Source organism: Leptinotarsa decemlineata, unplaced genomic scaffold (assembly GCF_025532065.1).
Source record: "Leptinotarsa decemlineata unplaced genomic scaffold, Ldec_3_MD MMD2_tig00001064_RagTag_RagTag, whole genome shotgun sequence".
NCBI lineage: Eukaryota > Metazoa > Arthropoda > Insecta > Coleoptera > Chrysomelidae > Leptinotarsa > Leptinotarsa decemlineata.
Window position 1 is genome coordinate 8,942,078 of NW_027412558.1, and position 25,005 is coordinate 8,967,082.

The 25,005-nt window shown below is 35.2% G+C and overlaps 1 protein-coding gene across 4 annotated transcripts in view; it reads right to left on the reverse strand.

The window, feature by feature from the left end:
• Positions 1 to 25,005, reverse strand: part of EcR (Ecdysone receptor) — a 494,390-nt gene that overhangs the window by 213,175 nt on the left and 256,210 nt on the right. For all 4 annotated transcript variants that reach the window (XM_074175644.1, XM_074175641.1, XM_074175642.1 and 1 more), the window contains one exon: positions 3,890 to 4,428. In XM_074175644.1, the coding sequence (XP_074031745.1) occupies positions 3,890 to 4,379 (490 nt within the window). In that variant the 5' untranslated portion in view covers positions 4,380 to 4,428. The remainder of the gene's footprint in view (positions 1 to 3,889; positions 4,429 to 25,005) is intronic.

The following is a 25,005-nucleotide window of genomic DNA, read 5'->3' on the forward strand; positions in this document are numbered from 1 at the left end:
GATGAAATTTTCTACTATGGTCTACTGTATCTCCAAAATTCGGGTTGGCAACCCTGAAGACAAAGTCAGTCAAGTCCTATGTTGCTGTCTTGTTTTGATCTGTCCTACAGAGACGAAAAGTAATATTCCGAAATCAATCTGGAGGTAATTCATTTCAGCTGCTGGATGAACAAGACGCATCTGTAAGAAATCCTTCTGTCAAGATATGTCTGTCAAATATCTATCGTGGTTAGCCGGGAAAGTAATTGTTTTCGGTATAGGCTTTTACCACATTCTATTACGCAGGAAAGTTGGAAGAGGTGAATATTTCGAATTCAATTTCGAAATATTTATTTTCTAAAGTCCCTACAAGTCTTTTCATTCCAAGGAATCTAAGGATATTGGTGAATGCTTCTTGGTTCGTATGTAATATTGACATCCGTAAAGATTTGAAGCTGTCCTTCCATAAAGCAGCCCCTTCAAGCGAGAAATTAGTAAGATTCCGAAGAAACTCCGTGTACACTATAGATGACCACTCACGATCCCAAATGCCTTTCTTCTCAGCGAAGTGATGTCGCGACAACAGTGATTTTGGTGGAGAAGTTTTTCATCATATACCCCATTCAGGAGGGGGTGTATGCGGTCAGGGTAGCAAAAGGGCCCGAAAAATATTATATCCTCAATTATCAACCATATTGAGTTGTTGATCTTTTCGACAGACAGTTCCGTGGAACGGGTGAGTTCCAGAATGAATTGAAGATGGCAAATGTACCTCGTATGAGGTTGTGGTCATTCTTTATGTGACCAAACTGTTGACGATAAGAAATGCATTCTTGATACCAGAGCTGCAGTAATTATCACAATCGTAAATTTGGAATGCAGCCCACTCTTATTCAGTTGGTCATTGTTCTCCTAAGCAAGTCATCATCGTTCAATAGCCAGCAATTCATAAAATGTCTGCACAATGATAACATTCAGTTTCTGTTATTCAAGTGGGTACGATACTCATACTCGGCAGTCAACAAAAGGCAGTAAATCATTGCTGAAACGAATGGTATTTATTTGCTTGAATGCTTGGTACGACCTCTCCCATATATAAGTACGTTTTATTTCATTAGCACTACCGTACTCAATGTGATATTTTCAAGGGGGAATACCAGGACACCAGTCGTTGATTGATATGATTCATTTCTTATCTCTGGCAGGTACCACAGCGGTCAACAACGAGAGAATTTATTGTTCTTTACGAAACTTAAAAAATGAAAACCGAGTGGAATTTGAACAAGAGGAAAGAAACAAATCAATCAGTTGTATGATGTATATTCTATATCTCCAAAGCATTCGATAATGTGGAAAGGTTAAGAAAAGTGCGAGGAAAAATGCATCATAAAAACTCAGGTTGGCTCGAATATTGGGACACCTTACAGATTGGAATCTATTGTCTCTAAAGTTTGAATCAACACGTTAAATACATATTTTCATACATATTTTACATATTTTCAATCTATACCTCATGGCACTATTCGTAAAATACCAATTAACAACTTGGACTTCAGTGAATACCTACATTTTTCTAAAACAATAATGATCTCGTTTTTTCTCGATCCGTATTCTGAATTAGAATTACTAAACATATTACAGCTAAAACTTAAATATAAGTCTTCGTGCGGGTATGACGAGGTCCCTATGTTTGTTTTGAAAAAAATCTCTGCCATCTCTTATCTCTCCTCTCACACACATTGTCAATTTATCTCTCTCAACCGGAATATTTCCAGATCTTCTTAAAACTGTAAAAGTGGTGTCAATTCATAAAAATGGCGATCCGCAGCTTGTGAAAAACTATCGACCAATCACAACCCCCTCCAATTTTCCAAAAATATTTGAGTATGCCTTCCTCAACAGATTATTAGCACACTGCAATAGGTTGAAACTTTTCTCCAATAATCAGCATGGATTCCTGAATAAAAAATCAACGATAACAGCAGTTGACTCGTATTATGATAAACTGGTGAACTCAATAGATACGGGTGAGTGCCCTGTTGGGATCTTTGGTGATCTCAGCAGGGCATTTGACTGTGTTGGTCATAGTATTTTACTAGATAAACTTCAGAGATATGGAATAAGAGGCATTGGTTGCACAGCTTCCTCGATTCAAGAAGCCAGTACGTTTCTATCGACAATGTTGTGTCTACAAAACGAGCAGTCACAGTTGGTGTCCCTCAAGGCTCGGTTTCAGGACCTATTTTTTTATATTACACCTGAATGATTTGGATGACCTACCAGTTCAGTCTTCTTTCACTATGTACGCAGATGATACGTCACTGATCATTTCAGATAAATGTGACAAACTTCTGTCAGATAAATGCAATGAGACTTTCTCCTATGTAAAGGATTGGTTCAGTGCAAACCTCCTTCACTTGAACATGGAAAAAAACGGAAAACGAAATCCATTAGATTCCATAACCGTCAGATAAGCTGTTTCGATGTGATAATATCAACAGAAAGTTACGTTGATGTAGAAATTGTTCAAAAAGTCAGGTTTTTAGGCCTTGAAGTGGATGAGTGTTCACATGGAATAATTACTGTCGAACACTACAATCCAAATTAAACTCCTACACAATTCAGAAATCACAAACTTCCAAAACAAACTGAAAGACTTCCTAGCGACGAAGTGTTTCTATTCTTTGAAGGAATATTTACAAACTTGACATGTCATCTTCTCATTCCTTTCTTTGTTTTTCTGATGTAATTTTTTTAGCCTCTGTGTGTGTTCAATTTTATTTCATTTCATTCTATTTTGTATTTATTTTATTTCGTATTGACGAATCCAATACAATTTTTAATTGTAAAATGGAAAATAGAACATTATTACTATTATTATTACATCCGAATTTTCCATAATGTCTGAGGAAACTAAAGTATACAGAATGAAATCAACACCAAACCTGCCATATTGAATATATTATAAGAACATAGACTTTCACAGCCGAAGTCACAATTAAAAAAAACACAATCAGCCTTTGGTAGAAGACCATTATATCTCAAAGTGGAGTACAGTAGATTTGCGAAGAAATAAAACTCAAAGTCGTCTCTACAATTTAATGTCCCCAGCAGATGTTAGAGCGGTAAAACCATTAAGTAGTACATGTTTCGAACCTTTATAGGTTTATCATCAGCCAATATTTACAATTATGGAGAAGAAAATATTTGATTTTATGATATACCTATGATATGAATATGATGTTGTGAATTTATCCTTTTTTCTGCTATAAAAAATAGTTTTTCATTATTATTAATATGTCACTGTAACTATTTGTTTCATTAGTAATATGTGTTAATTTTCTTTTCTCTGTTAGAAAATAAAATATTTTCTTCATCATAATTTTAAATATTAGCTGATGATGAACATATATAGGGTCAAAATATGTACCGATTGATGGTTTCACCGCTCTGACATCTGATGGTGACAATAAATTGTGGAGACGACTTTGAGTTTTAATTCTTCGCGAAAGAAAATCAGGCTTTTGAGACCGTGGTCGAATGGACGTTGGAATATCAAACGTTTCGTCTGCTACTGCGGCAGCATCAGGAGGATGAAGGTTTATATCTCAAAGTCTCAGAAACAACTTACTCAAAAAAAAGTTCAAAAAATTGTACTTTTTAACAGAAAAAAAAGAAAATCGACAAAAACGGTCCAAATACCGGCGAAAGTTTTCCAAAATCGACAAAAATTGTCCAAAGCTGAAAATTTTTCAATTTTTGCTACATATGATTCACTAGTTATTTTTTTTTAATCTTGAACAGTTTTGAGGTTTTAAGATATATTATTTATATATGCTACTTACTAAAGAACTACTCAACAACATTAATTTCAACCAAAAATAATTTAAAAAATTGTAAAAAAACTCACCTAATTTTCCATTCGGACTATAAGGATCGTAGCTGCCGGACGACATAGGCGAAGAATATCCGTTACTTATAACGGTATAAGGTTGCGAAGGTGGTCCGGGAGATGGCGTTAACGGTGGCGCACTTACACTAATGGCTCCCGGACTTGGAGAACTCATAAAATCCTCAGTCATTTGTCTCTTAGTAGCCTGAGAGACACTCACGACACTGTTATTGAACCCGCTGAATGGTCCCGCATTCCCGAGTCCGTTGTTCGCTAGTAAAAGTCCGTTGGAGGAAGATATGTTCGACGTGGTGGCCACCAGAATGTTGTTGGTGTTGGTGGTGAAGTTGGAGGTAGAGAGTAGGTTACTCACGGTAATGGAGCCGTTATTGGAGGTGAACAGCTGGGGCTCGGATTTTACGAGCAACACGTCATCGTCTCGATAAATCATCTCGTGTTTGATGTCCATGCTGCCTAGGTGGCTGGTGATCGAGTGTATGGTGGTCATTAAAGGGGTTGGAGATGTGGCGATGGATGCCACAACATTCTATCACAATCTGGAACAAAAGGAGAATTGTAGAAATTGGAGCCCACGAAAACAAGTTGGTGAAATGAGTGGTAAACTACAGTTTGTCAGACTCATCCGATTTCCTTTTATGCTCTTATTTTTTTACCTCTTGGTTTTTCGACTTGGAGAAGTAATAATTTAGTTCAAGTTTGGTATTTTTGGGTTTCTACTTCTTCATATTAGTACAAAAAATTGTGACAAACTCCAAAAAAAAAGAAAGCAATTGAGTTTCAAATAAACTGTTAAAAAAGATGTGATCTGAGCATCCTTATAAAGGATTCATTTTGAAGAATTTCTTTATTCCTTTCTTTGGAGTTTCATCTGTATAAAGATGAAAAAGTAGAAAGACAAAACGATTTGTTTTCTATTATGATTTAGTATTTTGACATTCTTTTTTCACCTTCTGGTACCAATTGTAGATTTTCTGATTAAATTTTTCGATATATGGGGCCATGATTCCCCTAAAAATATTTGAAAGTAGCAACAATAATGGCGCACACTCCAAATGAAAGACCTTCAAGGTAAATTTTTGTGACATTTTTCAATAAAGTACAGCACATGTTACTGGTTGATAATGAAGCTTTCTATATAGGTGAAAGTAGTTGGTTTCTGAGTTTATCCGTCACGAAGGAAAACAAATTTTTCCAATGTGAAATTTTCATTGAAAACTTTATCTACATCGAAATACATTCAATAATGAAAATGTATGTTAATACCCCTTGAATAAGAGATATCACGATTGAAGAGAATAAAATCAAGAAAATATCTCGAAGTCTCAGATAAATAGATAACAACCATTCTGATCCCTCCCTCAGAGATCTCAGAGAGTGGTATTACAGGGAGTTTCATCTGACGATGGATCTATATCACGTGGAGTAGCACAAGGTTCGATTCTCGGTCCTCTGATCTTTACTATCTACACATGTTATTTTTCCTATTCTTCAAAATACGAATCCATATGTACGCAGATGACACTCAAATCTACTACTTTTTCGATTCAAACACATTAGCAGAGTCTCAACAGAAAATCAATGAAGACCTGCTTCAAATTGTAGATACTTCTAAGAAACATGACTTGATTATAAACCCATCGAAATCATCTGTTATATTATTTGGACCTATTGATCCACCTGATATAAACATTCAATTAGAAGGTAATCAACTAACTGTGAAAGATAAGTCTAAAAACCTTGGATTATTTATCGATAGTCAGTTAAAATTATCCGATCATGTACCTATCTTTTATACTTCAGAAATCTTAGCGGAACTTAAAATTTTATATGGTCATAGACATATTATGAGTAGGTCACTCAAAACTCTTTTATGCAACTCTCTGGTACTATCTCAAGCCAGCTATTGCGATTTCGTTTATGGGCCCTGTCTGACTGCAAGAGATACATCTAGAATCCAAAAACTGCAAAATTCCTGCCTAAGACTTATTTTTGGCATCCGGAAGATCGAAAGAATCTCTCATACCTTAGTTACTACGAAATGGTTGTCTATGAGTAATCGGTGGAAACTTCATGGCCTATAATAAATATCACTCACTGAAAAAATCAGATACAGGACAGACGTTCACAATTTGAATTTGAGGCATAAATTCCTCATCACCGCACTAAACAATTCGAAAAATCCTTCTTTTACAATCTGATCAAAGCATACAACCTACTCCCTGAAAATCTAAAAACAATGTCAGTGGCCAGGTTTCGTAAACACCTACAAAAAAAAACTTTTTGAGGAGCAATGTTTGATTATATAAGTTCATGTAATCACCACTAATTTCAGTTAATATGACTTTCTTAAATCCCCTCAATATTTTCAATGATAATTTTATAACTACTTATCTTTGTGACTTCAAATCTTTATTCTTCAATCTTAAAGGTTACTATTATTATATTGACTTCAATTCAAGAGACACCTGTTTCAGCATATTGGGCATCGTCAGTACCGGGTCAGTGGTCCTCAATTGAAGACAAAATGGGAATAACTAAGATAAATACTTGATAAAAATAACTACGTAAACGCAAGCGAGACATAAGTGGAACCACCTATTGGTGTGACACCCGAGTCAACTTGCCAAGTTTGTCAGTGTTGGTGGTTGGACCAATCAACCGACAACTGCGGTAGCAGAAATTTGGCAAGCTATCCTGGAATGACATCGGAAAACGAATCCACATGTTTCTAGAAATGATATGAAATCGAGAAAGGTTAATGCAGTCAAGCTGCTGAAAAATAACGGCATTTCAAATTTATGTACAGTGTAGAAGAGCATTCGTAGAATAATATTTGATATAATTATGGTTGTATATAATTTTAATTGTCTACTGTATATAATTGTAACAATTCGGCATTGAAGATGCAATTCCTGTTGCAGTTTAACGATATTGTTAGCCTTTTTGTGGAATGATTTGTTTGTTTTATACTATTTTTACTCATGAGTATGTGTAGATGTTCATAACCTTGTCTTGGAAATAAGACTGTTTATTTATATTAACTGCTACAAACAGTATGTATCATAGTTGAATAAATCATCTATATATCTATCTATCTATATATATATAAGCTCCGACCTCTGATGATGTCTGCCGTAGTAATAGACGAAACTTTCCACCACCCGGATTTTTTTCTTTCTCAAATAGCTATCCCTGCTATTTCAGTGAATTGACTATGCTAAGATATATTAGTATCCAATTTGACAGCCAACAAATAATTCGAAGCAGCTAGCCGAATCCTGTGCTCTGACATTATGAATCATAATGTAAACCTATCATAGTTGAAATCACAATGAACTATATTAGTACGTTTCATTGGAGTTCCTATTATTAGAGCAGTTTTGATTCATCACGTGGAAACTTCAAAAATAATCCTGTTGACGTGAAGACTCTCTTTCCATCAGTGAACAACGAATATTCATATAACTAATATAGTGATTGTCATCTTTCACTACGAACCACAAGCAACCCCAATTAACTCACCCCCTTCCGAAAGGGGTGCCTACGTATGTTCATATCAGGTCTGGCGCTATTGATCCGCTCATTCCGTTCCCGCCGCCAAAAATCCACCTCTCGGAGGGTGCTGCATCCCTGCCGGTCGACTGTTTCGGGAGCGGCAGGCGGACAGGGAACGAGGAGGCGGTTTTTATGCGTCGCGGGTTTCACTTTCCCAGTTCCACGACCTTCGTCCTTGTCCCGGTACTGGTTGAGAGTGCAGCGCCCCCAGCCTCGTCTAGACTAGATTGTGATGTACCACCGCCCCCCGCCTCCGGGGACGGTGACGGAGGTGCGCTTTGATTCGAGAGATGATACGCTGTTGTGGAGGGCTTCTGTTTTGAGGATAGTTTTTTGTAGTCTGGAACGCCATAATATTGCTCAAGAGCCAGGCTTCGCATTGTGTTTATTTATTCCATATTTGTAAACATAGTGTTGGGTGACAGGTGGTTAGGAGTAGAGAGGAATTTGCCGAAAGGGCTTTTTTTAGAGAAAAATATTATAGGAATATGCACAACTCCACAAAGCGAGTTCATGGGGTTTTACAACTGCTACATCCTTAAAATCCGAAAAGAGATATTTTTTAGAAGAAATAAGTTTATAATAATTATAATAATAATGTTTGTTTAAAGGTGGTTGACAATGTTTCATGGTGCATTTCATTAGTTCAGGCTTCCATTGTCTAATATATGATATAAAATGATTTGAAATCCCTGAAAGAATCAATAAAATTAAAAAGTTTAAAAAGCAATTAAAATTAAAAAATTATTAAGTTTTCAAGCCAAGTCGTTTCACGACGTTTCGATTGTAAGTATTCACATTCGTCTTCGGGTGATGACTTGACTTATTTCTCCTAGAGCTGACTATTTATAGGTCATTCGAGTGCTTTCAACTATCCCCTCTTCCCTCTCTCCGCTTCATCGGTTTAAGCGGGAGTTGACTGTTTTCCTCTTGACTATGAGTTTCCATATGTTGCGTATGTCTACGCTAGCTTGGCTGAATGCGTTGTTGGACAACAGTGTTCCTCCTTGTGGATGATTACAGTTTGAGAACACTGAATGTTATGTTGATGAGTCTAAATATGCTCTGCTATTCCTGATTTGCTGGTTTCTCCTCGCTGTGTGTGTTTCTTATGCTCGACAATGGTGGCCTGGTTTTTGTGAGGCAGCTACGGATAGTGTTCCCAGATCTGAAACAGGTTCTGATGTTATATTTGGACTGAATTCTTCTTATCCTTTCTGGCAATCCTCTGATGTAGGGAAGTACAAATACTGGTTGTGGCGGCTTCTCTTTCTTGTGAGGATCTTGCTGTCTTCTGGCCAAAGTCTGTTCTACCATCACTTTGGAGTAACCATTTCGTTGTAGGTCATTTTTGACGACGCCTAGTTCCTTCTCAAGACCTCCCTTCGTATCCCAGAGCCCGAAAGAACGGTCTACTAGAGTCTTGATTATTCCTCTCTTAGTAGATTGATCGTCGTTGGATCCCTAGTTCAGATACTGTCCCGTGTGAGTGTGTTTTCGGTATATATTCGTTGTGGACTTCCTTTTCCATTGTGAAGGTGACGGAAGGTCTTACGTTGTTGATGTGTTTCAGGAAGGTGTCTAGTTCCATATTATGAAGGTGTCGTCAACGTATATCAATGATAATGATAATAAGTATAGAATTGTCACATAAAATTTTATTTGAAACGCGTTTCGCTACTCGGTAGCTTCATCAGTTACTGATATATTAAACTATTCTACAATGTTTTTTATATAACAGTAGTTAATGACAAAACTTATTAGATTGTTCTGACCGTTTTCATGAGTCTACTCCAAATTGTAATATCTCAGTGAATACTTATTCAATTCAATCGAAATAGACGCCATTTGCCAGTTCACTTATGATCGTAAGAAAAGTCGATTGAATCCGTCAGCATAAAAATTGTGTACTTGGGATTCGATGAAGTCGACGGGAGCCGTTTATTCTGATCCTAATTCTCAATGAGAAAGTTATCCATGTGCTTGAAAAGATGGTAGTCGGTTGGTGAAAGGTCTGGGGAGTATGGTGGGTGAGGCAGACCTTCCATGCTCAATTCGTTCAATTTTCGGAAGATGAAAGGGCGGAACGGTATGTTATAGTCAATCACACAAGCAGCTGACCACCACACAGTAACCATGATCTTTTTTTGGTGAGTTTTGGCCTTTGGGAAGTGCCTGGTTGGCTCATCGGTGTCCAACCACTGTCCTAGTCCTGAACTTCTCCTGACCGTCTGCAAAACAGGATCGTTCTGGTTGCCCAAAAGCAAACAAGAACAGAACTCGAAACGTGATAATTTCTGTCAATGGTTCAAATCGTGGGTCGTAATTTTCCAATACGTTATAAATCATCAAGAAATGAATGGCGCTGCGCCCAATTCTTCTATTTTTGATGGGTTAATCTCCACTAGGGTTCTCAAATCTCCATTCAGAATTACTGTAGGTCGATCACTTCGGGGCTCATCTTCGACGCTAAAATCTCCGAAAGGAAATTTCACAAATCAACGTCGAATAGTGCTATCATTAAAAATATCATTGCCAAATGCCAGGTTGATTTTTTTTCGGCATGGAATTTAATTGTTAAAAATATTATTATTACTGTGAAAATTGCTAATGACTTCAAATGAATATATCAAGCAGTTTTGATTTTCAGTGGTGAGAGTTTTATCCTGGATGTCCATTGATATGATTTCAGCCATGAATACCAAAGTATTCTTTTACAGTCTTCGAAAAAACGTCTCAAAGCAATTATAATTTAGAGACTAGACTCGTGGCAATATAAATTTTTCTTCCTTATCTAATCCATGGGAAGTGGAAGGTAAAAGTAAATCAAACGGATTTGCGAACTCGCTTCATTTCCTTCACAGGGTGTTTCTTAAGGACATAACACAAGCACTACAGGAAAACCTGGATTTGAATCGCTGAAGAATAAATTCATTTGGAAAAACGTTCTCAGGAAGTTTATTCCGGATAAACGCCGTTTTTCAAATGAAAGAGTTCTTAAACAGTGAAGTTCGAGAGGTACTGAGTTGAACCTCAAAGCAATGGGCAGCCACAGTCCGTCGCGTATTTCTGATATTTACCGCTCTGTATGATGTTCGCTTCTCCAATCAGGCGAATGGCTTTTTTCTGGATGGAATCCAGCAGCTTCAGGGTATGCTTGGAGGCGGAGCTCCATACATGTGAACAAAACTACAAAAAAGGTCTGATCTGAACTCTAGAAATATCAAAATTTGCGGAGGCGTTTAAAGTTTTCTGGATCGGAACAGTGTTCCAAGCTTTTGAGAAGCAGCCTTTGCAATTCCAGATACAAAATTTATCTAAGCAGAAAGCGGAATTGTCTGACTTGGCATTATTATATCTGGTTTGGAGACATTTTTCTTTTTTTACGATGTAGAAAAATAGTGGACTTCTACCACAGGTCATTTATCTTTTTGGAGAAAATTGATTCCTGGGTTTTCGTGTGTACTAAAGTTATTGAAAAATTTAAATTCAAACACTACCAGAATTAATTTTATTGAACAGAACCACTATCTCAACGCTGTAAAAAAAATAAAAATTACAAATTTTTATATTTTATTTATATTTCTTAATCTTTCGCTGCAAATGTTCCGTTTGAGATAGTGAAATAAATATACCATAGACGTAAAAAAGTAATATATGAACTCTATATGAAAATGTAGAAAAATTTCCGTTGAGTCAAATAAAGAAATGAGAAATATTGGATAACCTTGTGTGATACGTCACTGTATTCAGAATGAAACATTGTCATGAAAAACACCAAAAAAAGTTATTGAAGTAGCCGAAAAAAAGGAACTGGCTTTTGTTCCAAATTCATCTGTTCAACTCCATAGAGCTACATCAATTTAGCTACAATTTTCCATAAGTGATCATATTATGAACATATTAGTCAGATATCAAAGCAACAACCAGCTATCAAAGCAAGTAAATCAGCTTTCACTAATTAATTTATGATCAAAAACAAATATTGCTTAAACACCTTTCTGTTTCTCAAAAGATCGATTTCTATGTATGTTAAAAGTATACTTTGTTTATTCCAATTTCGATTTTGAAAAATATTACAGTACTGCCACACGTTTTCATTAGTCAGAAGTGTTTCGTACTCTTGTCAAGACAATAATGAACTTACAATGATTGAATTTCGTTCTGAAATAGTGTTTGTTACAAGATTGAGAGTTTTTGATAGATTAGCTACGTAGGTAGTCCATGACCACCCTGTATGTACCTCTCTACATTTTAATACTGACAAGAAAATAGCACGCCTCGTGACAGCGACGATAACCAAATACAAAATAAAACCTCTATGAGACTAGTTCCGGCAAAATACTTTCATCCCGTGATAGGGTCTCATAAGACTCTTAACTTCTCGCTCAATCTAAGCGGTTGAGACCGCGTCGATGGGATTCTGCTTCTAGGTTGCAGTTGAACTACCAAAGTTTTTGATTGGATGGTTTGACGTTGAGTGCATCTTACGTCGTATACAACTTTTTTAATCTTCGTGACAGGAATGAGAGAGGCGAGAAGTGGTGATACTTGAAGATCGCTGTAGCTTTCAGAAATATCGCACGAGAAGTTTAAGCTACCGGGGGACCGCGTTCGATGAAATATAGAGATCGTTTTGGACTCTGGGGGAATACCAGAACACTCTTATTTATTCATTTATCCAATTTGTTCAACAAAACAGGTTGGGAAACTAAGGAAAGATTTCATAGTGGCAAGACATACTTCCTTATAACAAAACTAAGACTTTATCGACAATTAATTTTATTGGCAAAATGTAGTAGGTATGAATAATGCAGACATTTCTTGAATGATATCTCCTACATTTCTCATCAGTTCCGATTTCCATTGTCTATTATGATATAAATTTGATTTGAAATCTCTGAAAGAATCTATAAAAAATTAAAAAGATTAGCTGAAAAATAACAATTGTATTGAGCAAAACAAAAACTGAAATTACAATGAAATAAAATAAAAGCAACTATCAAAAAATAAAAAAATTGAACTATTAATGCGAGATGAAAATTAAAAATTATTAACAAAAAAACTGAAAATTAAAAATAGAAAGATTCCAAGTCAAGTTGCTTCACAACGTTTCGATTGTTAGTATCCACAATCGTCTTCGGGTGATAACTAGCGGGAGCTGACCGTTTGGCGGGAAATGGTCGTGTTCCGCTTGATTATTAGTTTTTATATGTTGCTTATCTCTACGCTAGTTTGGCTAAATGCGACTTCTCTGAATTTTCTTCTAAATCAGTGTTCCTCCTTGTGGATGATTTCTGCTTGAGACCACTTGATGTTATGTTGATGAGTCCAAACATTCTCTGCTATTCCTGATTTGATGGTTTCTCCTCGCTGTGTGTGTTTCTTGTGCTCGGCAATGCCTCTTAGTTTCACCAATGCATGATTCTCCTTACTCGCAGGGTATCCGGCAAATGCAATTCTTGGAATCGCAGTCCGCGTTTGGTGGCCTGGTTTTCGTGAAGCTGCTACGGATAGTGTTCCCAGATCTGAAGCAGGTTCTGATGTTATACTTGGACCAAATTCTTTTTATCCTTCCCGACAATCCTCTGCTGTAGGGAAGTACAAGTACTGGATGTGGCGGCTTCTCTTCCTTGTGAGGCTTTTGCTGTCTTCTAGCCAACGTCTGTACCACCATCACTTTGTAGTGATGTAGTAACCATTCCGTTGAAGGTCATTTTTGATGTTGCCTAGATCCTTTTCGAGACCTTCCTTTTTATTACAGAAAGCACGGTCTACTAGAGTCTTGATGATTCTTTTCTTAGTCGATTGATGGTGGTTGGATTCCTGTTTCAGATACTGTCCCGTGTGAGTGGGTTTTCGGTATACAGATGTTTCCAATTTAGTGTGATGGAAGGACTTACGTTGTTGATGTACTTCAGGAAGGTGTCTAGGTCTGCGTTCCCATGATTCCATATTATGAAGGTGTCATCTACGTATCTCAACCAGACTCAGGGCTTCTTGTGGGCTTCTTCAATGGTCAGAGTTTCAAACCACTATATATATATATATATATATATATATATATATATATATATATATATATATATATATATTGGCTATAACCGGTGAAAGTGGCGATCCCATTGGCAGTCCCTCATCTTCCGTAAAGAATTCGTCATTCAAATGAATATTACTGGAGTTTTTTCCCAACACCAAATCGTTATTTTCAACACCTCGACACGTGTTTCGATCACCAAGTGTTCATCTTCAAAGAGGAAGATTATAACTTCATCACCACTCATTTGTTTTTTGCAACGTTAATTCACCCGTAGATAGCACTGAGTAGGTATTTCTTAACTTTTTTGGTTTTAAAAGAGTTTTTTCCCATTTCGTGGTAACCGCATGAGTAAAAAAAAAATAAAGGGTATGGTCAGATTCCATTTTTTACGAGCTTTCCAATGAGCCTATACACGACATAGGTTTGTATTTGAAAAAAAATGTTGGGGAGGGTTGCAGCTAAGGGGTTGAACATTTTTTTTTTATTTTATTGCCAAAAAATGCGTACAACGTGAAATAAACTGACGTGTTCCAGCGTTTTTTTCCTAAAATACTGGTTAAAAAGATATTGATTTTATTCCGGACTTTTGCGCACCCCTGTATGTACAAATACACATAGTATATATATATATATATATATATATATATATATATATATATATATATATATATATATATAGTATATGCATAGATATATATAAGTGAATCAATATTCACAACTAGACATCAATTTTGTAGAAGAAATTCTTTTGAAAGTGAATCATCTTTCAGGTCTTTTCCGAATTTTGCAAGCGACAGTGACTTTAATGAATTAGGAATTCGATTATACAGCCAATTCTAATTCATAAAAATGGATGTTTGTTGGTTGGTTAGTAAATGATAAACTTCTACATCGCTCAACCGATCGTGATGAAACTTGACATGTATAAGTAATTTTTCATCGAGAAGAATTTTTCATAAGTAATTTTTCTGTAACTTGCCACTAGATGGCGCTGTAGAACCGCTTGGTTACTTTATGGGAAAAAAGTTTCAATTACTTTTGTAACTCTCGAAGTCAATTTTCGAAAAATGCAGCTAAAAATAGTAAATTAGAGAACCATTGGAAATAGAATAAAAAAATCGCTCCTGCTCCTAGTGGAAGTTGAACCACGAATAACGTGTCAAAATAAAATTGATGCGTGTCTCCAAATTTTCATCTCATGTTCTCTAAAAAAGATACTGAGGGTGTTGATTTTTCTAATAGACCTTCTCATATAGAAGTCTCCGTTTCGAATGAACCATCCCAACTATTTTTCAAAACTCACTGAAAAATAAAATTGAAAAACACCAGAACACTGTAACCGAACCTAGATTTATTTGGTATCCATAGAAAAATGAATGATTGGGACATGGCTTACAGAACAAATAATGATTTATGCAAATTTATTGAACACAATGAAGATAAAACTACAGTGATGGATTCTCCAGTAGTTGCCCAAAACTTTATATTGGCCAAACGGGGAGAACATTTCTGCAAAGAATGAAAGACCATAGGAATCGTTTCTTGGATGTGAAAACTGATTAAATATTTTGGCATGTGGGCATGAGTTCAACCACGTATTGAATTTGAAAGAGAAAAGTTTGAAAATCAATGTTTTGGATAGCTTAAAAATAAATAGATTTGAAAATTTGGAAAATTCATTGACTGACCAAATAGAACTGAATTCTCCCTCTCTGTTGAATCTCTTTCCTAATGTGGAAATTGTGTATTATGTAAGGCATTGATTAGATAGAATTTAGTCAGTATGAACACGCCTGAGGAATCTACTTTCTAGCGAAACACGTGTTGTGGTTTTATAAAGTGTTCAACGAAAATTTCACAATAGAGTGAATTTATATTCGGAAAACTGTTCAAATATTGAAAAGACTCCGTATAATGAACAGCTATCCCTATCGATCGTCGACTCATAATAAATTGGTTGCGAAAGCAGAATTTTCCACTCTTCGAGAATGCACGAAGTTGACAAAGCATTTTACAGAATGAAATTCACTCCACACAAGAAAGTCGATTGAAACTTCCACGATGTAAGCGATAAGTAGGTCATAGCCTTCAAGGGTTCATAGGTCGCATAAAGCTGATTCAGCTGCACCCCCTCTCTGCCACCTCGTGAAAGGGTAGGTGGGAGGAACGAACACTTCTAGAATATCGCCGCGCCGGAAAAAAGCTGCAGCGGTCGATAAAACAGGCCGCACTACTTCCAACAATAAGTCAATTTGTAGTGGCATGATAGAGGGTGAAAAAATGATCCATTTCAAAGAAAGGGGTGATGTTGAAGTGCATGTAACATATTGTCAGGCCTGTTTTTGAAAATTTCTCCTATAGCTAACCTCAAAACGTTGATATTTACTTACGTTGGAAGCAAAATTTGAAATTCGCCTTTCGCGTCAATCAAAATTCAAATTCACTTTTTCATTTTTTTTCACCAATTTAAACATATTTCTTAGTTTAACAGGTCTGTTGGATGTTTATAATATTTCTCTGGATCTGATTTAGATGGTTCCTGAATTGTATGCTTCTTGTCATCCTGACCCCCTCTCTCTCTGTTATTAGCTCTATTTAGTTCAGGTCTTTAGGTAAATCAAAGTACGCCAATAATATAATTGAAGATAGACATATAACGACAAAATTCAAAATTTTATTATAGTTTCAACTATAACAATAATAATTAAACGAAAAAACTGAACATAACGATCAATTTTCCAATATTTCTTCATTACTTTCTCTCCGATTGCCATTGAACGTCAATTTTTGTGACAGTTATCGATCATATTAAGTGACATTTTCCATGCCTAGGCATTGAAAATGATTTTTCATGCCCAGGCGTTGAAAATATAATTTTTTTTCTGGAATTTTACCAAACAGAGTTACTGTGAGTATCTTTTTGCAGAGAATATAATTGAAGGTAGATACTTATAATTAGATCGATTAAATTTATTATTATTATTATTATAAATGTAACATCTGCTATACATACATACTTATATTTTTCACTGCCCAGAATTGTCATCCATATTCAGTATTACATTATCATGTTTCGGTAAACACGGTTTGAGCGAAAAAACGAATAATGTGAAAACTATTTTCCGGATTTTTTTGGCCGTGGTCTGCAGGTTTTCATGCATGACGTTTCGTCTACTATTGCGGCAGACATTATCAAAGGCGATATGGTAACACGGTAATGTTAGTTGAACAAATAACTATTTTATATCATAATTTCAATAACTAATACTTTTTCTGGACCTCTGGACCACGATAACAAAGCCATCTACATAGCCCAATGCGTTATATCCATTATGATCCAGACGAATTAGCAACTAATCTCCAACAGTGGGGTCAAAACTGCTCCTTGATGATGATTTTTGCTACTTTGCCACTTCTATTTTCCTATGTACTAAAATCTTTCTCTAAACATGCATTCTATCTACCTGTGTGGTTGATCCCTTCTCTCCCCAACACCTTGAGAAATGGTCCTAGGGCCGTATCATCAATGCGTCCTTAATATCCAAGAAAGCAATCAAAACCAGCAACTTTTTTGTTATTATAAGCACATTCTGTTTTTTTTGAACCATTGGCGCACCTGCCCTGTACGCATATTGGTCTCGATACAGTGGACTGTTGTTTGAAAATGTTTCCTTCCGGATATGTTTGTTCAGACATTTTTTTAATATTTTCAACGTAAATTATCTCAAAACCTTTGATGAGTCCGGTCCGACTTTTTCAGTGACTCAGTCTCGATGTTGTTGGTTTGTATTCAAGAACCAAACTTGCTCGAAGAATCATCACAGTTTTTGTAGAAATTCCTTGAACATTTTGGGTTAGTTGAGAAGCACTTATTCAAACAAAACACGATTCAATGAAAAAGTCGCAATCTACAAGATCGACCGAAGACTCGATCTTGAATATCACAGGCTCCTAATAAATATCATATCTGTATCTGGGAGGAGGGAGTTTCATCTCTAAATCAAGCCCTCTTTTCTGTTACCTCCATTTCCGTTGGAGTTCGGAGTTTGAATACTCAATTCAGTCCACAATGTCTTGGAGTTTGAAATCGAGTCGGACTATTCTTGTCGAATTAAGTGATTCATTATAAATTCGATTAACTTCCTGGAGGAATTATTACATTCTGGTGGTGGTTGGAATTCGAAAGGAGGAATTAAGCGGCATTCGATCGGAACTCCGTTTGGGATCTCTAACTGATTTTGCTTTAATGTCATTAATTTCGACCACGGTTACAGCCGACCCGGGGGCGAGCTTAATCTAACGAATGTTTTCTGATGAGATATTGCCCCAATAAATCAGATCCAATTGTACAAATCGATGTTTTATTGAATTCAGGGTGATTCTGACCAACGGAAACTACTGTTTTCTTGCATTCAGAACGGAGAACAAGAAAATAAATAATAATGATAATAATTCACTTTTCAATTTTTTATCTTCACCACCAAGGTCAAGATGATTCAAAAGGAAGAAAGTAATAAATAATAATAATAATAATATGTTTATTATCCATGAATAATACAACTCGCAGAGGAAATATGAAGTGAATGAAATGTAAAATTCCAGTAATATCAAAAAATCATTATCATGAAAAACGAAAAGGTTCTAAACTGCAGATATTAGCTGAAATGAGCGATAGACAGGAAACTAATGGGGAGAAAAAGGAAGACGGAAAAAATTTTTTTCTAGGAAAAAACACAAGCACTACAGAAAATTCCTTAAGGCGCTCTAGGACTGGTGCATGTGCCAAAATAGCGATTCATAATGGATTTGAATCGCTGCAGGTTAAATCCATTTGAAATCCATTCTCAGGAATTTCATTCTACATAAACGCAGTTCTCCAAATGAAAGAGTTCCTAAACAGTGAAGTTCGAGGTGTATTGAGTTGAACCTCAAAACGATGAGCAGCCACAGTCCGTCATGATATGTACCGCTCTTGATGGAACACTTCCCGTGACAGTATCTATAGAAGAAAGATAAATCCCCAACCTTTCTTAGATGTTCCAGACTTCCAAGGTTGCCAGTGATGTTGACGTCTCCAATCAGGCGGATGGCTCTTCTCTGGATGGAATCCAGCAATTTCAGGGTACGCTCAGGGGCGGAGCTCCATACATGAGAACAATACTCCAAAGAAGGTTTGATCTGAGCTTAATTAAACATCAGTATTCAGAAGGTCAGGCTCAACTTTGTACAGATTATTCATACATACTGCTACGTTGTAGGAGAATGATACTGTAAATATTGTTTTCAAGTGGTTAGGCCCGCTGCTTAGGTCTTTCCTGACAGATTATTGGAAACATAGCTTCCTGAAACCAATACATAAACTAGAAGATGAGAAAAATATTAGGAATCATAGAGCAGTTTGCAATCAGTCAGAGATGGCTATGCTTACAAAGAAACTTTACTGGGACTGTAAGTCTTTACTCAATTCCCAAACACGGTTTTTCAAAAGGTAAATCCACTTGTACAAACCTTGCTCTTTACACAAACTACTTAACTGAAAATCTTGAGAGGAAGCTACAAGTTGACTCGGTCTATACTGACTTTTCCAAAACCTTTGATAGAGTCAACCACGGCCTACTTATATCTAAAATTCAAACGCTTGGTATAGGCGGGTATGTTTAGCAAGTAATCAACACCTCCTTAACTGGTAGAACTCTGTCTGTAAAATACGGAGATACAACATCTACGCCCATTCAGCCTCCATCAGGGGTACCGCAGGGATCCCATATGGACCCACTGCTGTTCAACTTGTTTGTATCGGACATAGAGTTTGTTTTCAAATATTCAGAATTTCTTATGTTTGCTAATGATCTCAAACTTTATCGGACAATTACTTGCCGGGAAGATGCTGAATTAATTCATAAAGATCTCGAAGCCTTTTCCATGTGGTATACAAATAATTTGTTGGAGGCAAACATTGATGAATGTCAAATCATTACGTTCGCTAAAATTAGAAGTCCAATATTCGTTGAATATACATTGAATAATATAGCTCTTAAAAGCGATCTGGGAGTTAAATTTGATAGCAAAATTAATTTTAATCTTCAAGTATCAGATATTGTGGCAAAAAGTCTCAAAATGCTGGGTTTTGTGTTGAGAATTTCTACTAATTTTTCAATTAAAACGAAAAAGATTTTATATTGTGCTTTCGTAAGATCCATTCTTGAAAATTGTTCGGTTATATGGGACTCATACTATAATGTAAATATCGATTTGATTGAGAATGTTCAAAAGAATTTTTTTAAGAATTATGGTTTTAACTTTGGTATTCAACGAAATGAATATGAGTACAGTCAACTCTCAACCAAGTTAAGTATAAAATCATTGAAAGATAGGAGAATTTCTATGAACTTGAGATTCCTCTTTAAATTAATAAACAGTGAAATAAACTGCCCAAAACTACTTCAACTAATAACTATTCATATTAAACAAAAAGGTACGAGAAATCCTGACATTTCCCAAATACATTTTTTCCATACCAATTATGTTTTGAACATCCCGATGCCTCGTATTTTGAAGCTGGGAAATCAATATCATAATAACTTATATCTGTTTAATGTATCACTTCAGGTCTTCAAAAATCAATTGAAGGGGCTATAGCGTTTTCGAAGCTTTTCTTTATTTTATCATTTTCTTTGTAAGTACCAGATTTGTTTCATCTTTTAGTAATATAGGCACTAGATATAAGGATTTATTATTATTTTGTATTTCACCGATTGCTAAATGTTTTTTTACAGTAAATAATGGTTATTTGAATCCTCATAGTATTGTGACGTCTGAAGATGCTATTGTATAGCAAAACACGTGTCGCGGTTTTGTAAACTATCAAGTGAAAACCTCACATTGAAGTATTTTTTTAAAGCGTCTGTTGTGTCCTTTGTTAGGGTAATTTTTGAAGTTTTTGAATTCGCAGAGACCTCATGATAGTAGATCTGCTGGTCAAATAGCTTTGCCGCTATTTCGTTAAACCAAATTCATAACGAACAAAAATTTGAAACTATACAACAAGTTGACTTCAGAGATGCGTTAACTGAATAATATTTAATTCAAAAGAACTATTAGAGATATACTTTCAGACCATTGTTTTTATAGTATTGATGAATTTTTAAACAATTAATAATCCATTGATCAATGTATTGAGTTATAATCATTCACTTATATATTCACATTTGTGAAGTTTGTCACTTTTTACAACACATTTTGATATGTGTGCGTTATGTTATATTGCAATGTTTTTTCAAACCTAAAAGTAATGGAAAGTTTTTTATCGGTTTATATATTATCGGTTTATATATATTCTCTCTTTGACTATTTTCTCTGTATCACATGCTGTAAACTTATTGTAAAACAGTCAAATAAATCTATCTATAGACATAGAATTACACGAATGGAAAAATCTGCAGAAAGAACGTTTTTCATATGAACATTGACTTATATAAAAAAATGTTTCTTGTTCAGTTTGTATCCCAACATTTGTTATGGAATTGAATCAGATATCATTTACAGGATTGCTACACAATGTAGTATATGAAAGAAGAAAAATTTCACTTACATTGAACCCTGTAGAAGGCCAAAACCTTTCTTTCCCAAAAATTAAATCTCTCCTATCAATATACCCTTTCAATTTATAAACATTGTTGTTGTTCTCAAAACATGACTTTTTATTAGGATTAATGACGATGGAAAATGCAGCGAATACGAAGTTGATTCTGATGAAAGGCGAATCTTTTGGATTTTTCATACTAAATTGGAAGTTTGAGGCAACTTCATTTGTAAGCTAATAATACATTTCACACATATCATAACATGTAACTATGTACAGCAATGACTCATTGTTTTATGGCTTTGCATAATACCCAATAAGAACTTAAGTCACGGTTGATTGTATCTATGTTCCCTATTTTTGCGAAATAACGCGTAAAAATCGAAATTACAATAGAATTCACTTTCTATGGCTGCAATTACAAGTTATTCTATTGAATGCTTTGTTTCCCTTTCAATCATGTCGCTATCCGGAACGATTGCATTGCAGTGGAGCAATCCAAAAGTAGAAATGTAATTTTTCACACAAGAAACGAAATGAATTCAATTATACTAAGTGACATAGTGACAAAGAAAGGTAAACACCCATTTATATTGAAAATATTTCAATGATGTTTTGCATGTGTATTTATGTTGAGGCCAGTAAAAAGACAGTGAAATTTCAGCCGTATCCGAAGCTATTCTGACCAGTTTCTTAACTGTTTTTTTGTGTGAGCATTTACCATTTCTCCAATTTTCATTCTTATTTGTGCTTTTACTGCTAAAGAGTTTGTTGTAAAGTGTTTCGTATTGTTAACACTATGCCTCGAATGTGAAGACTTCGTCGTATTCCTCAACTTAGTGATTTTGAGAGAGGACGAATTGTTGGCTTACGTGAGGTAGGTTTTTCAGTTAGAGAAATTTTAAAAAGAACCAATCGATCTTTGCGTACTATTCTAAGATGTTATCAGGCATGGACCCGAGAAGGCGAAGAACACAGAGCTAGGGGCATCGGTCGTTGCAGGGGAACAGCGCTTGACGATCGCAGATTAAGACTTTTGGCTCTTAGGGGTCGGTTCATTTCTACTAGGACAATTGCGAATCAGTGGTTTTAAGAACAGGGAAGGGTTGTTTTAATGTGCACAATATATCGGCGAATAAGAAGTTTTGGATTTTTTTTATCATCTCCATTGGGTGTTGCCACTGACCCTCGAGCATCGACGCAACTGATTGTACTGGTGCAGAGACAGAATAAATTGGGAACAGTGGAACCGCGTGGAGCATAATTAATGTACTTTATCTAATCTATAATATCTATAATACATAAAAATCAAAATAAATTAGTCGATTACAACCAAATAACAGAAAATCACAAAAAAGAAAACAAAAATGTCGCACATATTCTATATAGGATACACGTTTACATATTTACTTATATATTCATTCAATACAAAGTTTCATTTATTATTATATTTTAAATATAAATTAGCTTCAATTCAGTTTTTCGTTTTCAAGTCCCTCTTGAATAGACGGAGAGAAGAAGAGTTTTTTATATTATTTGGTAGTTTATTGAAACTGTCCAGACCTTTGAAAAATAACGAGTTCATACCGCTACGTGAATTTGTCCTTGGGATGTGAAAATTGGTGTTCGATCTAGTATCATGATGATGTACTTCACTATTTGTGATTAAAAAGTTTACTAAGTATGTTGGTTGGAATTTATTTATTATTTCAAATATAAATATCATAGTTTAATAATACAATCGTTGAGAGACATTAAGCCAACTTAAACTACAGAGCATATTATGTATAGGTGTCATTCTATTGCAGAGTAATATTATTCGCATTCCATGATTTTGTAATTTTTGTAATTGATTTAATTTGTTCTGATTCAAGAGATATATGTGAGTCGCGCAAAAATCGTAATGTTTTATTATGCAATTATAGCACGTTATTTTGTCATACATTGATAATACAGATGCCACTCTAGAAAAAATAAATACAGTTTCTTTGATATTTTGCTTATTACATAGTCAGCATGATCATTCAATGTAATTGTATTATCTACAATGAACCCTAGATACTTAATTTTACTCACTATTTCTACATCAGTTTCGTTAATTTTAATTTTGACTGTGTTTCTCCCAATTTCATTTTGTTTATACTTTATTGTAATGATCATCGCCTTAGTTTTAGTGATATTAAGTTTCAGTTTATTCATTCCAAGGTACAACTCAATATTTTTCAATGAATTATTCATCTTTTCAATAGCGACTTGCAAGGTTTTATCGTAGGTATATAATAATGTATCACCTGCAAATAAGTTAATCACATGATCACCATCTACGTAATTGATATCGTTTATATAAATCAGAAATAGTAAAGGTCCTGATACACTACCTTGTGAAACTCCAAAATCATTCACTAACTCTTGTAAGTAGCACCTATTAATTTTTGTTATTTGACTCCGCGAACTGAGGTAACTTTTCATTCACTTCAAAACTACATCACCAATACCATTCTATTTGAGCTTTTGGATTAATATATCTCTGTCTATTGTTTCGAATTCCCTCTTTAAATCCAAGAATGTACAAACAACGTAATTATCTTTATCATTTTTTTCTTTCCAATTTTTTATTGTGAACGAATATATTTTTCTGAAGCCTGACTAACAACCTAAAAGTAACCTGTACCTGTAAAAATAATCAACGTACTTGTTGAGTTCCCCATATAGTGCTAATTCCAATACTTTTTCAAGGGTTTCAAGAGTACTGATAGGACGAAAATAACATGCTTCATAAGTATTATTTATTTTTGGTATTGGTATTACTGTGCTTATTTTGAAGTATTGGGGAAATTGTCCTGTTTGAAGAGACGTATTAATAAAGTTCAGTATAACATGCCCCAAGGTGTTGAATGTCTCTTTCAGAAATAGACTGTTCATTATCTCAGATCTATTAATTTTATTTATTGAAAATTTTATATTTTTAGGATAAATAAACCAGCTAAGCTTTGACAATGACCATCGATTGTGAAATCGCTTTTTGTCTTTCTCTACAACTTTCACCGAAAAACTCATATTTAAAATTTTATTGACACAATAGCAGATCCATTTTAGCAACAATTATAGGTCAATTCACGAATATCCCTTTGGAGAAATTATCAACCAACACAGTATAACTGTAATCACATGGCTACGAACCCTGTTCTCGAAATACCGCTGGCTAAAATGTAAATGGAACGGTTATTTCTGGAAGGGAAATGAATTCGGAATATAAAGAGAACATGAAATGCTAGAAAATAGAAGAGTCTGGGCACACTGAGGATGGTGTAGGAGTGCGACGAAGCGTCTGCGTAGGTCGTGAATTAGATACAACCCTGGGCTGTGAACGGCGGAAACCTTTTTCACCGGTGGTGAAGTGCATTGAAAAGGTCAGTTATCAAACCACCTATATGGAACAAGTCGTATTTTTTTTACTGTATACAATGTGAACATTGTGATAAAAAGGAACAGTATGGGAAAATCGGAAAGCATGAAAGATACAGGGTCGCTAAATTAGGAAACAGTTGCCTATTCCAGAGCTTATTTACATGACGTATTGAAATTCACTAATAAATAATTGAACGATTTTGATGATGCATCAGTGGAGTTGTCACCACAAAAGGCTAACTTATACATAAAAAAACCAAAATTGATAATGGTTTCTCGGAGACAAAACTTCTTGTTGGAAATCTAGAAACGCCATAATATTTAACTTGAAATATGACAGAGAATTCAATATCTTCTGAAATAATGCTAGAACAAAAATAGCACCAGAAATTAGAAGCAGAGCCAATGTTTTTCGGTTTATGAAACAAAAATCACACTTTCAACAAGAATCTAATGGTCCAATTGGATTTGATAAGGAACCTCATCTTCATGGTTATTTCAGGATCAAATTTATTTTTTCTCATGTCT